Below are 16,885 nucleotides of genomic sequence, written 5' to 3'. Positions count from 1 at the left end.
AAGGACGATGTGAATGCGATGAGCATACAATTGTAAACACTATATATAAATCTATAATTTTTTATTATTTTCTTTTGGTTTAAGCTAAAAGCTGCTGAGTAACTTAAATAAGGAATAATCAAGTGTTCTTGAAACAACAAGCCGAACATGTGTTTTTAAATTATTGACTGTACAGTTCTTAGTGTATGAGAAGCAATGACTTTCACAATAAAAGTAACAGGATCGTTTAAATAATGGTTTATTTGTTCATAGCTGAATAATCTGAAAGCATGCATCTCACTTTTCCAAAAATACGTAGTCCTAAGACTGTGCTACATATGTGCAGGCTCAATCCGATGAATTTTAACACATAGAAGAAGGTAAAGCAGGTATTATTATTATTATTAATATTATTAATGTATCTGAAAGTGCATCTGTTGGAGTGCTTTGTTCTGCAGGGAAACAGTGCCACCCTCTGGAATGAGGACTGTAGTGCAGTCATATTAAATGGTAAAAGTTTTAACAGGCCATTGAGACTGAACCTCCTCCCAATTCTGTAGGCAAACGACAACCCAAGCCATGGCTGCCTCAGTCCGACAGATACGGCTCGTCTCACATGTCCAGCGGGAAAGTGTTCATCCAGTTTTGGTTGAAGAAAGTCGTCTCTGTCAATTCCTGAAGAGAAATTCAAGTCAACAGTCAGGAGAAGTTTGCACACCAGTGTCCGTCCTAAGAGGATCGTTACCCTGGGAGCTCTTTGGACCATTGCTATGAGGAGAAATCCCGGCATGTTTATCAGCCAGTGCAGGACGAGTCGTAATCCGGCTGAGAAGCATGAGAAGGTCTCCTGTTAGTCTGGCTGAATCCTAATATCCCTGGGCCTGCTCCATTTGCATCCTGGGCTCCCTGTGGTGTGTTTGAGGAGTCTGGGGTCTCAGGTACTACCCCAGCTAGCAGTGTTGTGTAGAGGATCTGGCTCAGCGTACCTCTTAAACTTCCTACCCAGAAGCCCGACTGACCGCACTGACCTCCACCCCACAGGCGCTCTCCTGCAGCCAGGACCACCTGGCCTAAACGCTGGATGATGTGGACTACATACGGTACTGTGATACTTCTACATGTACCAATGGTACCACACTGGCAGACCACATGCCTACTGCTTGCCTACTAGAGCTGCAGGGGTGGGTATTTCCGGTCCTGGAGGGCCGGGTTCCTGCTCAGCCACACCTGACTCAATTCACAGCTGGTCTATGTTAGAGCAGGGAAATCAGCAAGCTGTGCTCGACCCCTGCTCTGGAGTGATTGTGGGTGCAGGCTGAACCCCTGATTACACCAATCCACAGCTTCCCAACCCAGGTCCTGGAGTAGCTACCCATAGCCCTGCACACTTCCCCTGCTGGAACACACCCTCTTCATCTTCGTAAGGGTCAGGTGTGTTGGGAGATGGGAAACTGGAATGTGGAGGGGGAAGGTTACTCCAGGAAGAGGGTGGAGAGGGTTAATGAGGTTTAAAAAAACAAAAAAACCCAATAATGCTAATTATTTAGCCAATAGAGGCAAGACTTGCAGCCTTGGTAGCGGTAGAGGATTGATTGAACCAACCAATGGTTTTCTGGACCAATGGATTTTCACCATTTTTGTGTTTTTTGCCTTTCTTACAATGTGGATCCCTCAGTTGCTATGATATCATTGTGAATGGACCAATAGAAATGCTCCAAAATTAGCCTTTTTCCTGTTTTGGTGGCGATTTGCTTAATATTCGCAGAGTCCTGACTGTAGTAGTGATGATACTGCATGTAAAATGCCGAAGAAATGCCTTAGAGCTTTTATTAAAGAGTGGGAGCTCTAACTGGAGTCACTAATAGTTGTATAGCGGCACATATATATATATATATGATGCTCAGTAGAGTAGAGTAGTGGATAACACCACCTTCCCATGGCGGAGTAGGGTTCAATTCAATTCCCCAGCTGGACAAGCCCACAGTGCTACACCAAAAATACTCTGTTCACACAGCAGGTGAAAGTGGCCCACTTTCATATGTGGTATTGAAATCCGTACACACACACACACTCGATACACAGCAATCTGGCTCGGTCTGAACAGCCAGATCGGAATGAATGAATGTGACCCATCGATCGATCCAACTCCGCGTTCGCTGAGGCGACGGGAGAGTGGACGACAGCAGTGGGGGGAGGTTTTCAGTGGCAGGTTATGGGTGACCCCATAAACATTTGGGGTCACGTATCGCAGCAGGCTGTCCTTGTTTTGCAGAAATTCCTAAAGAAACTTGACCACAAGAGGGCGCTGCTGTAGCTTCTGAGGAAAACCTGGAGCTTAAAAGCGAAGCTTAAAGAAATCAAGGCTGCAAACCTGATTCTCTGTGATAAGCCCAGCGGTCAGCCACTGGAGCTCCTGGTTGGCTCCTGGGTTAGGGTTCACCTGCTGTGTGAATGTAGCCTAAGGGTCCCAGAATTCAGTGTAGATCACTCTGGATTAGAGCATCAGCCCAATGCCGTTCATGGGATTCACTTTGACGGCCCAATTAAGCAATATCTCAGCGCACAATTGCTCTGAAGACTGGTCTGCATTATTCTGAGCCAGTTTATTTATTTTCTGTGGATCATATAATTGCCTCAATTCACCCACAGAAGAGCTCATTAGGAAGGTCAGGCTGCTCTCGGCGCACAATAGCGTTTAATTGCTAGAGGCTTGTTTACACATAGCCTTTGTCCAGGTCAATACTGCAAAGGCCAATATTGCGAAAGCAATAAACAAACACCATGCACTGTGTGCCCTGCCTCGCCCTGGGCTCTGCAGCTGACTCTGGTCTGGCTGGAGACCAACTGGTTTCGGGGGGGAGGTGGTATGTGTGTGTGCCCTGTACTAACCCTGACCTCTCCTCTGTCTGAGGCCTCACCGCTGGTTCTCGGTCTGCTGCTGACTCTCGCCTGCCTGGGTCTTTTCCTTAGAATAGAGCTACAATGCACACACAGGCATCAGCCTGTCATGCAACAACCTTGTATCTCCGTTTCAAGATGAACAGACCAATAGAAATGCTCAAAAATGACATTGACTTTTATTGAACGTTGGCAAGCTGCCATGTTGGAGGTACAAGGTTTTTGCATGACGGCTGTAGCTGCAGGGTCAGTTTATGCATTATTGATTTATTTATAAATAGTCTTTTTATATTTGCAGTATGCAAATGAGTCCCCTGGCCAATCAAAATGTGCCCCAGGTGAGGTTTCCTGTGGAGCCAGACCAGGGGTGGGCAATGTTGGGGGAGGGGGGGGTTGGGGTCAGGTGTGCTTGGGGCACCTAGGGGCAGTTTAGCATAGCCACTAACTACTCTCTGTGTTTTTAAGGGGTGGCACAGTGTGTCTCTTAAATGTGTATGTAAAGGGGTGTGTGTAGTACCCTGTGGTGGACCGGCGCTCTGTCTAGGGGATATTCCTGCCCTGCGCCCAGGTAGGCTGCAGACCCACGGCGACCCTGACATGGAAGAAGAGCAGATAAGAAGGTGGAGAGCACAGACAGTGACCAGACCAGACCAGAGCTAGGACTGAAACCACAACTATCCCCGATATGAACGAACTTGGGTCACAACAACAATACAGGCTTTAATCCTTAATCACACCCCATCAGTGCATATTGTAATTTCTATCACAATGCTGGCAGCCCAAGTACACACCGATAATTGCTACAGACTAGGGTAGATGCCCCAAGCCCTTACGATACTGGATCTGAGTTCACAGCCCTGGTTAGGAATTGCTGAAACGGTCTCTCAGGGCTTAACAGAGAGCATAGCTAATGTGCTAGCTGTACCTTTGGGGGTCTCTGACTGGCTGAGGCAGAGCGTTTGAAACCCAACAGCCAAGACAACACTTTACAATCTGAAAAACCTCATCTCAAGTTCCTTGCAGCGTTCGAGGATCTGTGGGTGTTTCATTCCTTGCGGTTTAATACTTCACAAATGACCTGTCTAACGCTCCAGCTCACAGATGCAAGTGTCAACAACAGCCTCCCTGCACAGCGCGTCTGCTCGGCCTATGGCAATCTCCATTTGGGTATTATTATTATTATTATTCATGAGCGATCCATCTTTCTAATTTGCAGTGATTCGGATCTTCTGAGTCTTTTTTTTTTTACATATTCAAAAATATGGACATAGACCTTCAGTTTGAACAATATTGAGAGATGCATGTAATATCAGGGCCAGGCTGGAGATGCGCTTGTCCCAAGCACACTGTCCTAGAAGTCCTGGCCTTTGTCTAGGTGTCGTCTGGCGAACTTTAGTCCTTTAGTCCTTTAGAAAACGTGGAGTGTGGGTGTGGTCATGGGTGTGGTCAGATGGTAGATGCTGTATTTTGACACCATCTGTGATTGTTGGAGACTTCTTCACTCATCCTGTGGTCTGTTTTACTTGTGAATGGTTTCACTGATCTCACCAATTAAAAAAGCAACCAGACTAAACGTCTGAGGTTTAATATAAATATAAGACAGGCTCCTCCTCCAGAATCCTCTCGGACCATGTTCTGATCATCTGCAGCTGATGTGCTGCTACACCTGCTTCTGATCTTAGACCTGTTAGTAGTAATACATGCCTTCTGTTGTGAAATCTCTCAATACTGTTCAACTGAAGATCAACCCTTGTTTAAATATGTTGAAAAAAAGGACACAAACAAGACCATCAGAGACAGTCTTGGATTATTGAGGATGATAATAAGCAGTCACCTGGGGGCTGAAGGTCATGGCAGCTTTGCTCTGTTTCTGGACGCCCTGTAATTTATTCAGCAGGAAGGCCTTGTCTTTGCCCTCCTAATAAAGAGAGACGGAGGACAGGGATTACTGAGGATAAGAGAAATATCTTGCGAGGAAATCATAATATATTTGAAGCCCCTGCAGTTGCTCTCTTTACCCCTGCGGACAGAGAGGTGGAGAGGTATGTGGAAATGAGTATGCTAGGCTAGGAACAGGCTGCCAACCAGCCCGGAGGCTCTTCCAGCTCCGCACTCACATTGACAATCTGCTCTCGGAGAATCTGGATGAGCTGCTTCCGGCCCTGGGTGACTTGCCAGACAAAATACGTGAAAATGCTGGAATAAGGTCGAGATAAGAGAGAAATGAATCAATGAATGACTCTGATATTATATAATATATATAATACCAGCAAAACATATATTTTTATCTGATTCAGCCCTATCTGATCCACTGTATCATCAGGAAAACATTCAGAGATGTTGTGAGATGTTTCACTTGTCGTTTTAACTTAAAATTAAAATGATTCATTATTATTACAATTATTAAAGAAGTCTTTACAGGACAATGAGAGTGATGAGGTAGAAGAACAGCTCGTTTTTCAGCACATGCTCGAAAATCCACCAGGCCCACTGAGATCCCGGAATGTTATGGACTGTGCCCATCCAGCTGTGAATGGCCTGGAAGGGTGTGCCGAGGCCCTGAAACGGCCCACACAGCTCAGAAGGCTTCAGACTGCAAGGCAAACACAATCAGGTTACAGTTTGACCCCGTTTACTGATGCTCACTTCCTGTGGCTAGTGTCAGGCTTCAATCCAGAGGAGATTCAACTGCAGTTGTTTATCCGTTCAGCCTCTTTCTGCACGCTGCTAAGGAGGCTAAAGAGGCTGCGGCCTTGAAATTCTCATGGCCGTAGGGCATGCTCAGGGGTCATTTGTACTGGGAGGGGTTTTGATTTTTGAGTAATGCGTGTTGGAGAGGCGGATGCTGTGACGGGTCTCAGACCACCTCCTGAAGTGGATCGGAGTTGTATCTGGTTTGAATGCGTCCTGGGTGCGAGGTTTACACTTGCATTTTTCTGTATATCATCCTGATACTCGAGACGAAGGAGGTCTAGAAGCTGGTTTGCAGTTTTCCAAGCCCTTCATGAGGTAAAAGCAGTCTTAACCACCCTAGACGTGGGCGTTTATTTGAGCGGGTTTCGCTGCACAGTAGAACAGTGTAGCACCAGTCTTCAGAGTCTGCTAAATCTTTACAAACGTTTACTTTACAGTTACGGCGTTTAGCTGATGCTCTTATCCAGAGCGACTTACTTAGGTAACTCGTGTTACAGAGTTGAAGTGTTAGGTGGAGTCTTGCCGGGAATCAAACCCCAGTCTCCCACATGGTGTGGTAGCTCTCTGGCAGGTAGTGGTGTAGGTAGCCACACCAACCACTACATGACCTCTATGTTAAGAAGGTTGACTGCAGTCTTTCTAGCAATCTTCACCGTAATCTAATATGTCTGAAATACAAACTAAGCAAACACCGATCTGAAGACACCTGCTATCTTCTTATAGCAACGTCATGCCTTTTTTATAACATTTATGGCATTTAGCTGACGTTCTTATCCAGAGCGACATACAAGGTTATTCATATCACAGAGGAGGGCCAATGTAGTATTACGGAGTCTTATTGGTGTAGCGCAGCATAGTCACCCAGACCAGGAATCGAACCCTGGTCTCCCACGTGGTGTTGTAACTCAGTGGTAGGTAGTGGTGTTATCTGTTGCGTCACACCAACCACACATATATATGTACCCTTATTTATTGAACTGTATTACTGTGCTGGGTTGTGTTGTGTGAATTTCTATAGCCGTCTCTTGCTCAATTCTTTTCATTTTCAGAGCACTAGGCAGCAGCGTAGAGAAGCCTTTATGTAAGATAAGATAAGATAATCCTTTATTAGTCCCACAGTGGGGAAAGTCTCAGTGTCACAGCAGAAAAGGGGTAGCAAGACACTCAGATGCAAAAATGTAGATAAATTACCACTATATACACAATAGAAATAATAGAAGTAAAAAAGCAATAACAATATTAATTACAGATTATTTACAGGTAATTGCAATTGACTCTTAATTGCACATGTTCGGGGGGGGGGTGGTATTGCACATTGTATTTTTACATTTTACATTGTTTTGTACTGGTGCTGCGAGATCCATGAAAATAGTAAGTTATGGTAAGTAATGGAAGTTTATGCCTCACCAACTAGAACTGTGCAAACTGCACACTTAAGCCATCACATGCATTCCTTAACCCATGCCTAGTTAAAGAAACACCCCACTGGACACGTGGAAAAGCTAGACATTTGAAGGCTGGCTGTTTTCTAGCAGTTTTCTATCAGGCTTTCATCAGCTAGTGGAAGAAAGAAAAAGCCCTAGTAGTTCAGGCCACGTTCAGCACACATCACCAGGAGGGTCACATTATACACGTCAGGCCAGAGTGTCCGTTCAAGTCATCTCAAAAACTACGTTCACACAGCGAGTAAAAGTGACAAAAAATGTCAATTTTGATTCAGACCACTTGCAAACACTATATTGACAAAAGTTTTGGGACGCCTGGTCATTTGTTGTTTCTTCGGAAATCAATGGCATTAAAAAAAGAGTTTATCCTCCTTTTGTCGTCTCTACTGTCCAGGGAAGAAGGCTTTCCACTAGATGTTGGAGCATTGCTGTGAGGATCTGATTGCATTCAGCGACAGAGACAAGTGAGATGAGGATGTTGGATGACCACCACCTTCACCCTCCAACTCATCCCTCTAAGACCATCCTTCCAGAGAAAACAGGTAAATGCTGAGCGGCTTGATGCCCCTCTAGCCCACACGTCTCATTAGGCAGCACGGTGCCAACAGGTTCAAGTCTATCTGCTTCAGACAGTCCTATTCTATTGGCAGTATTTCTTCTCTACAAGGACTGTGTGTGTGTGTGTGTGTGCGTTTGCATTTACACAGCTGTGGCAACAATGGGTGCACCTTAAAGTAGCGGAACGCCTTCATTAGAAAGGGCGTCCACAAACATTTGGCCATGCAACCAATGTTGCAACCTAAACAGACGGAATTTATGTGACTCTCACGTCAAGCCAACTTGACCAGGAGAGGAAAAGACCCCTTTTGGCAAAGTCGTCGAAATGCCCGTTACTATGGTTACGTGTGCGAGTGTTGCGTAAACGAAGAAGCACAGCTTTCTCCCAAATGAAAAATCCAACAAGACTTCAAAGTCTTTAAGGATTAAAAAAAAAAACAGTGAGGAAAAGGAGTCAAAGGAGCTTCTTCATGCAGGTCGAGTCTCTTTATCCAGTATGAATCTCTGCTCTCTCTGAGTTCGTGGGCCTTGTTTACTCTTTCCTGTGACTCTGAGCTGTACTGAGCTCAGCCGTTTCGGTCTTTACTGTTTGTTCTCCAACAAGTTTAGAAGTAAAGTTTGCGGCGTGCTCTGCTTACGCTCACGTCACATGAAAGGGGCATTCATAACCATAATTAAAGACAGGGGCAGCTGTATGTGTTGGACGGACGTGCCAGGTGGAGTGCTGTTGTTTTGCAGATGTGGGTCAGTTTAGCTGGTCACGTTAAAGCAGCACTGTATAAGAACTGGCATTCCTTGCTGTTGGGCTTCCTCTAGGGATAGTAGGGATGCACCGATCTGATACTAGGATCGGATATCGGTCACGGTACTAAATAAAATTAGCTGGACTCGGATTGCTCGTTCAGTCTCTCGAGACTTGACCACTGCAGCTCTCTTCTGGCTGGTCTCCCTCTGCGCACCATCAGGGCCCTGCAGCTTATCCAGAACACAGCGGCACGGGTCGGGTCATCTTCAGCGTTCCTAAATTCAGCCATGTCTCTCCACTGCTGCGTTCTCTCTACACTGGCTTCCTGTAGCTGCTGCCCAGGTCATCAGATTCAAACCCCTGACTCTGGCCTACAAAGACAAGACTGGACCAGCCAGCCCCTCCGTACTTGATGGCGATGGTCAAAAGCTGATCTGCACCAAGAGCCCTTCCAGCTTCAAGTACGGCTCGGCTCGACCCGCCATCCTTTAGGATCCACGGAAGACGAGCGTCCAGGCTTTTTTCTGTCCTGCACCGAAGTGGTGGAACAAGCTTCCCCTGGGTGTCCGAACAGCAGAGTCCAACACTCGCTGTCTTCAAACCCAGACTGAAGACCCTCCTCTTCTGAGAGTACTTGGGGGCGAATAGCAGAGTGGTCTCCTTATTGACTTGTGTTTAGTCGAGTCTAAGATTAGAGGATCTTTGAATTATTAGTCTATTCTAACTAGCTGAGGTTTTTCTTAGGTAAATAGCAAAGCACTTTTGTAAGTCGCTCTGGATAAGAGTGTCTGCTAAATGCCTTAAATGGAAATGGAAATGATTACGCAGCGTTACGCGCCGTACTTACGAGCGCTGTCCAGCCCACTTTACCAAAGTTGCATTGTGAAGTTAGCGGCGTTACCAGAGAATCAACCACAGAGAAGCTATTCTTACTATTACAGGTCAGTGGAGCGTCAATATTAACCAACGTTGACTTTAAAGCTGCTAATTTAAGGTAAAATTCTACATATTGTTGTGTTAAGAATGCAGACAATGTGAAGAACCAACCAAAACAATTGGATTTAGGCAATAGATCAGATTTGGGAGAGTCGGATTTTCCCCTGCAGTGTGAAGGTAGCCTGATAGACTTGAGAATATCATCGCTGTCATGCAAAAACCTTCATTCGTGATGAACGGACCAATAGAAAAGCTCCAAAATTGACTTCCATTGAAAGCTTAGAAGGTTTTTCCTTTTTGGAGATACTTGGCTTTGATCTGACAGTGTCAAAATGTTCTTTATGTCACTGTATGAAATAGCATAATCCATAAAACCAGGCCTCCTACCTCCACACTGTGTAGGCCACCATGGACAGTGCTCCCACGAATGAGGGGAAGAAAAGGAGGGCGATGTAAACGGTCTGCATCTGGGCCGCCCTACCGGTGCGCTTGGGTGGCTGGCAGTTCATGCTCAGGCTAGCCTGAATCAGGGCCAGAAACACAGCTGAGATCAAAGGTCATATATGGCACGGTATGGCAATAGCAAGACACGCGCTGATGTCATAAGGCACATACCCACCCTTTTCAGGTAAAAGATAATAAAAAACTTAATGACTTGAATGACAGGAAGGAGCGGGGCGAAGTAAATCCCAATCCTGCGGGACAGAGCAAAGTACAGAGCAGGTCTAATTTTAGTGTCAAAACACAGACGAGCTGCGAGCTGGTAAGCACTTTGACTTAATTAGTCAAGGCAATAACCTATAATAACGCTGCACATATAATAACATACCATGCCAGTGTCTGGGCGTAGATAAGATTCAGCACATTTGTAGCAATATCAAACTCGGGGACACCCAGACTTTGAATGCATTTGGTTCCAATTACACTGCAGTAAAACATAATGAAATTAAATGAGGGGTTATAGAAAAGCACTTTAGCCGGCATCAACATTCTCATTCCAGCGCTTTCAGAACTAGCAATTTCCTAAACTCGGTAAATGTCACATTTGAAAATTGCAGACGGTCATTGTTTAGGGATTAAACAGGCCGCTTCTGGACTTACTTGCGTAGAAATTCTCCAAAGAAAGAGCCAAACAGGCAGAATATGAAGTCCACCACCACCAGCCGATACACACTCTGACCCACGAAGGATTCCCAGCACTTCAAAAAGTGACACAGAATTTCAAAGATTCACTAAAATGCAACATTAAAATAGTGTCCATTGCAATTCTATGTTTTATTATACTTACTGAAATAGTGATGGGAACTTCATTCAGCCAATAGTAACAAAGAATTCCCAGGATGGACATCTTCAGCAGGACATTTCTGAGGAACAGATCAACAGCCATGTTACCCTTCATAAGTGGTACTCTTGGGGTGTGTGTGTGTGTGTGTGGGGGGGGGGGGGGGGGGTATTTTTTTTCACAGTAAATTCATACATCTATGCAGCAAACCTAATCAGAATTGTTTTAGAACACCATGCATCATCCAGTAATTTTAGACAAAAGTATTTGGACACCTCATTCATTGTTTCTTCCTAAATTAAGGGTATTAAACAGAATTTGTCCTGCTTGTGTTGGAGTAACTGTCTCTACTGAAGAGAAGAAGGCCTTCTGAGGTCGGGATGTTGGATGTTGATCACCACCCCACCTCATCACCAACTCCCCAACCCATCCCCAAAGTACTAAACGGAGCACCACCTGTAAAGGTGCAGGTATTTGTCACTGTATAGTGTGCACTGCACAGCGAAATGTGTCCTCCGCATTTAACCCATCTGTGGTAGTGAACACACACATACTAGTGAACTAGGGGCAGTGAGGACACACACACCCAGAGCGGTGGGCAGCCAACACCAGCACCCAGGGAGCAGATAGGGTAAAAGGCCTTGCTCAAGGGCGAGTTCTTCCACTGCTCCACAGCTCAATGCTGGGGGGCTTTATACACCTCTACTAGCCCACGCCTGATATTGGGCAGCATGGTGCCAGTAGGTTCATGTTGATTTGCTCCAGAGAGTGTCCTATTCATGACTTCTCTACAGGGACTAGACATTTTATTAGAAAGGGTGTCCACAAACATTTGCACATGTAGTGTATAACATGGTCAATATAACATTCGTATGGGACAGTACGAAGTGTAGCTTGAACGGTACCACTGAACAGACCTCAGAATGATGACGTAGACATTTGTTCGAGGGTTGGTATACTGCTCCATTTTATTAATGAGGGAATAGAGGAGAGGGACGACGAGGTTGATAAGAGACACTACCACAGGCACGAGCAGCGTCGAGGCCTCAGCTACTACATTCTCAAAACCAGAAACAATCGACACCTGGAAGAGAAAAGAAAACACCGTATTCAAGCATGAACAGACTGCAGATCACGAGAATTCAGCTTTAGATTAGACGATTATCTGATGTTTACTCACTTGGACTAGAAGGTTTTTATTAAATTATCAATTGAATTTTTTATTTATTTTAAGTTTTTATTGACTCATTACTAGTCTAGTCCGAGCTAAAATGAACCTAAACTATAATCTCAAGCAGGATCTCACCAGTTGTATCTGGTTTAACTGCAGGAAGTAAATGGCTGCACAGGATCCCAAAGCGAGCCCCAACGACAGCAGCCAGGCCAGAAGCTGCAGGGACAGCTGCTGGAGCCTAACTGACACCGACACCACAGCTTTCCTCTGCAGTCTCTCAGATAACGACTCCTGTCCAGCACAGAAAGACAGGTGAACAGGTGTTCCTGCTGCAGACAGTGAACAAGAGCAGAGCAAATTTCATTATTTACAGAACTGAAATGCAAAGGAATTGCCTTTAGCTGGACGCCGAGGTTGTTTTTGTGGTTCTGGATGGCTTTCTCATTCACGACGCTGAAGTCCCAGCTGCACAGAAGACGCCACGCACCGCCGTAGGTGGGATCTGACATCAGTACAAAGTTGCTCCGAAAGGACCTGGCCATGCTGGGAGGGGAGGAACGGTGCCCATTAATTAAAGGAAGAGTTTGACAAAAAATTTATAAATACTAAATGCACCCTGTGGTGTCTGAAGTTTCATAAGTTTGGCACTGGAGCGAGGCATGTGACTAATGTGCCCAGCCAATTACATTTGGAGTAAGGGGAAATTGCTTAAATTGTAATTTTTGATGAAAAAATGATTATTTTTATGTTTTAAACAGTGAAGTTTTCTTTTAAATGACCAATTTGGTCACATCTCTTGTCCCCAATACTGTATTTCTAAAGCCACCATGTTAAATGCTGTCCCAGTCTGCTAATAAGAATATTTCCAGTACGTCCTTGTTCCTTGTTAGCCATATTATTTGCTTAACAAACTAACCTAAACAATCCTCCTGTATCAGTCTGCTCAGACGGCCGTGTTAATACACAGCCTACATTACCTATAGATAAGGGATATTCCACAAAGCACCAGGTAGGCTGCTATGGTGAAGAAGTAGGCCAGCTGCATGTTGTAGAAAGGCTGGGTTTCAATGGCACTGCCATCATAGCCACCATAGAAGAACACCGTCTGATTGAAATAGCCCTGTTGATAAATAGAGACATACACTGCTGTAATTCTGGGGGGGGGGGGGGGGGGGTCTGGTCAAAGATGGCAACATGGCTAGCAATAGAAGCAAATATCATCAATTAATGGCAATTAATGTCCTTCATTCTAAGCAACACAAGAATTTCTGGTCATTTCTAGTTCCTCACCACTCCTGTGAGCAGCTCCAGGCCTCGGAAGCTTATGGGATGTGTGATATTAGGAAGGTGCACGATCTGGGGGATGGTGATGAAGCAGAAGTTGATGAGGAGAGAGAAGACGTTGAACATGAGCAGCCACTTCAGGAAGTGGAAGTACGAGACGACGGAGGTGCCGAATCTGCCCCCAATCTCCTTCAGAGTGTCCTGCCAGATCACCAGACGCTGCCTGGCTGTGGCTAAACCTGCCCCGAACCTGCGGAAAAACTGAGAAAAGGAGAAGATCTTTTAGAGTTGTCCAGTTTAGGGGTCTAACGGCACTGACTGACCACTGCTGAGGTCACTGTGTTGGTAGGTCATATTAAACATATATATAATATTTTGAGACATCAGACTCATTTTAGGGCTCATTTTAAGAACTGAATCCAACCTAGACTCATTTTTAGAGATACAGAGAGGCAGTTTATTAGAAACCTGGCCTGGCTATCTGTTTTATAGCCTTCAATGCTCGCCTACTTTTTTGCAGCCATCCCCTGCCTTCAATACTTTCATTTCCAGCTCTTTAGACGGTTGCTTAGAGGAACTTGACTTGTGTTTAACGAGGATTAATGCAAGGTTTGATAAGTCAGAGAATGTATAAAGCCTCGACATCTGATTCAGCTGACAGTTCCTGTTATCCACTGGTGACATCCCCCAGGCCTGATTTCCTATACACCATCTGTGCCTTTGCAACACTCAGGGTGTCCAAACTTTTGCACAGACACACTGACGATCAGTCAAGTTGAATTTATTTGTATGTCTTTAGAGAAATCTCAACCAAGACTCATCCCCGGATGAAAACCAGGCCTACATTACACGGGACACACCTGTTACGCACAGGTGTCCTAATATGACCGCTGTAGCCTCTTACGTCATGACTGACAGAGTACCTGTGCATTAGGATTTGCTAAAAAAAAAAAGGTGTGCTACTTTTCAACTAAAAAAAGGTGTAATTTTACCAACAGAGTCACACAATTCATCAGCTGCCCTCTACCCCATTTACCCCTGATCAGTTATAGACCACAGGACTACAGAAGCTAAGCACTGATCAAGGCCCAAATACTGTGCAGACTGTGGACATCAGCACGGTGGACCTACAAGACAGGGCTTTTTTTCTAAACCCAGTGTGTTTCTACAGTCCTTACCAGAGAGACCTGCTGATTACAGTCAGTGCAACATGTAGGGAGGATGTGCTTCTTGGAGAGTTTGACAGAGATCACTCTGCTCCTGCAAACAAAAGAAGTATGTGTAAACAAAGACGTATTTAACAGCTGTGACACATCAGGGGTTATACCCCAATGACTAAAATTGACTTACAGTGTCATTATATATATATATATATATATATATATATATATATATATATATATATATATATATAAAAGTATTCAACATAAAAAGTAAAATAATCAAAATTAACCTGATATTTCTTTTCTCGTAGAAACTCATGGGAAGGGCTCGTATGGCCTGTATTCTAGCCCTAGTTGGGAGCTTAACAAACTCAGAGACCAATTCATATGTGTCTGTGAAAACAAAGATATGCATGATTTATTAATCATACTGCTGCATTTATATATATATATATATATATATATATATATATATATATATATATATAGAGAGAGAGAGAGAGAGAGAGAGAGCAAGAGATGTCCAAATATTTATGGACACCCCTTTTTTATGAATGTATGCAGCTACTTTAAGTAGCACACAGATGTGCAAAATGCACATGCAGCTTGTTTAGTCCCTATAGAGAAGTAATGCCAATACAATAGGACTGGCACCACTGGCACTATGCCTAATACCAAGCATGACATAGAGGGGTATAAAGCCCCCCAGCATTGAGCTGTTTATAGTCCATGGGTGCAGGAAGGCACAAGGAACCCCATGGTAATATATATATATATATATATATATATATATATATATATATATATATATATATATATATATACACACACACACACACACATATATATAGTTTCATTTATATTTATTTTATATATATATATATACACACTTTCCATATAGGAGTACTGCGTACTTCTGTAGTTCCAGACTGTATCAATATGTTTCTCTACCTACTCTGTTTACTAGCCTCCTTTCCCCCTCTTCTTCAATGCCCAGGCCCCCACAAGACTGACCACCACAGACCAGGTAGTATTTGGGTGGTGGGTCAGTCATTCTCAGCACTGCAGGGACACTGACTGATGTGGTGGTGTTGTAGTGTTGCGCTGCTACGAGTGGATCAGACACAGCAGTCTAATAGAGTGGACAGTGAGTGGACACTCAGCGTATCAGCGTTCCAGTACCAACACACACTAATGCGCCACCACGTCAGCGTGACTGCGGTGCTGAGAATGACTGACCCACCACCTACCTACCATACTACCTCCTCTGTGGTGGTCTTGTGGGGTCCTGGCCAGACTACAGACTACAGTCCGGACCTACAGCACTACACAGTGCTGAGCAGTGGAGCTGTGAGTGTACTTTAGAAGAGTAGAGCCTGATGCTGCTTACCATTCTCCACCTCATCTCTGATCTCCTCTTCTGTCAGCCCAAGGTTTCCCAGAGCAGTGCCCCGGCGGGGGAATAAACTCATCCTCCGCATCATCTTTCTCCGTTTAGAAAGTCGTCCTGACAAAGACAAATAAACCAGACGCTGCTGTATCTATCATCTGAGCACCTGTGGGGGAGTAGCCTCGTCCAGTTACGTTCCAGCAGTGACTGTGAGGAACAAGGAAGCAGTGGTTTAATTATTGAGTAGGATACAAGGTACAAGCGGGGCGTCACTCTTCTTTATCACTGTGTACCATCGTCTAGGCAACAGCTTTGAGTAGCCAATAGCATGCAGAGGGCGCATTATGGGCAGATATCAAATAACAGATTATTAGTTATGCATTAGGTGTGTCAGAGAGTGCCAGAGGAATGCCTTTATAGGGTTTTACAGGTTACAGGACACTGCTGAATAAACTGATAAAGGAAGTGTGTTTACTTACATAACGCAGGATACACTCACCCCTACGCTGGTTATTGATCACTGCAGAGTCCACTGCCTGTAATTCTGCCTGTGGAAGATACAGCAAACTGGCAGCTCAGGCTACAATACATAAACCTACTCAGGTTAGGCCTAGTGTCATTCACATAACCTCCCTCCTCGCTGCCTTAGTAAACGTCCAATCCCAGATGGGAGCGGGATGACCTGGTCATTAGTTCTGTCTACATCTACTTCAGGAATTATGGGGATTCCTGTATCGCGTCAGAAGGGTGATTGCTGGCGATGGTCAATCCTGAGGCCTTAAGTCTCTCCCTGATGGTCAGGTATATGGTTTATTAATTCAGCAATGGTATCGGATCGATATCGGGTATCGGCCGATACACAAGGTCCAGGTATCAGTATCTGTATTGTAACAGAATAAGATGGATCTGTGCGTTCCTACTCTATGGTGTGGAAGCGGAATTCGCGGTTTGAGCCACTACTGGAGAACACGCTTTTCTGGACAAGCTGAGAGAGAGAGAGATACAGAACCGTGACTGAACGTGAAAGAAGCATGTGTAATATTACTGCATATTACACAAATATGACTCAAATTGCTCATTCAGTCTCTCGAGACTTGACCACTGCAGCTCTCTTCTGGCTGGTCTCCCTCTGCGCACCATCAGACCCCTGCAGCTTATCCAGAACACAGCGGCACGGGTCGGGTCGTCTTCAACGTTCCTAAATTCAGCCATGTCTCTCCACTGCTGCTACTCTCTACACTGGCGTCCTGTAGCTGCTGCAAAGCCCAGACTGGACCAGCCAGCCTCTCCGTACTTGATGGCGATGGTCAAAAGCCGATCTGTACCGAGAGCCCTTC

The 16,885-nt window shown here is 44.9% G+C and overlaps 1 protein-coding gene across 2 annotated transcripts; it reads right to left on the bottom strand.

The window, feature by feature from the left end:
- Positions 1 to 222: 222 nt before the first annotated feature.
- On the bottom strand, positions 223 to 15,738 carry tmc5 (transmembrane channel like 5). 2 transcript variants are annotated; one of them, XM_072692897.1, is made up of 18 exons: positions 15,549 to 15,738; positions 14,449 to 14,551; positions 14,174 to 14,255; positions 13,002 to 13,256; positions 12,689 to 12,831; positions 12,107 to 12,254; positions 11,844 to 12,002; positions 11,455 to 11,621; positions 10,544 to 10,619; positions 10,357 to 10,454; positions 10,085 to 10,180; positions 9,871 to 9,950; positions 9,643 to 9,799; positions 5,297 to 5,470; positions 4,995 to 5,073; positions 4,712 to 4,795; positions 3,395 to 3,469; positions 223 to 654 (listed from the first exon to the last, which is right to left on the bottom strand). In XM_072692897.1, exons 1-18 carry the CDS (start codon positions 15,640 to 15,642, stop codon positions 592 to 594), a joined length of 2,133 nt encoding a protein of 710 aa, XP_072548998.1. In that variant the 5' UTR covers positions 15,643 to 15,738; the 3' UTR covers positions 223 to 591. The 2 variants fall into 2 exon arrangements, with proteins under 2 accessions (XP_072548998.1, XP_072548999.1); XM_072692898.1 differs by having other exon boundaries at positions 9,643 to 9,776; positions 9,875 to 9,950.
- Positions 15,739 to 16,885: the final 1,147 nt, after the last annotated feature.

The sequence above is a fragment of the Salminus brasiliensis genome, chromosome 12 (genome assembly GCF_030463535.1).
Source record: "Salminus brasiliensis chromosome 12, fSalBra1.hap2, whole genome shotgun sequence".
In the NCBI taxonomy this organism is placed as follows: Eukaryota; Metazoa; Chordata; class Actinopteri; order Characiformes; family Bryconidae; genus Salminus; species Salminus brasiliensis.
The sequence above is the reverse complement of the archived record's forward strand: the minus strand, read 5'-3'. Positions and strand labels throughout refer to the sequence as shown.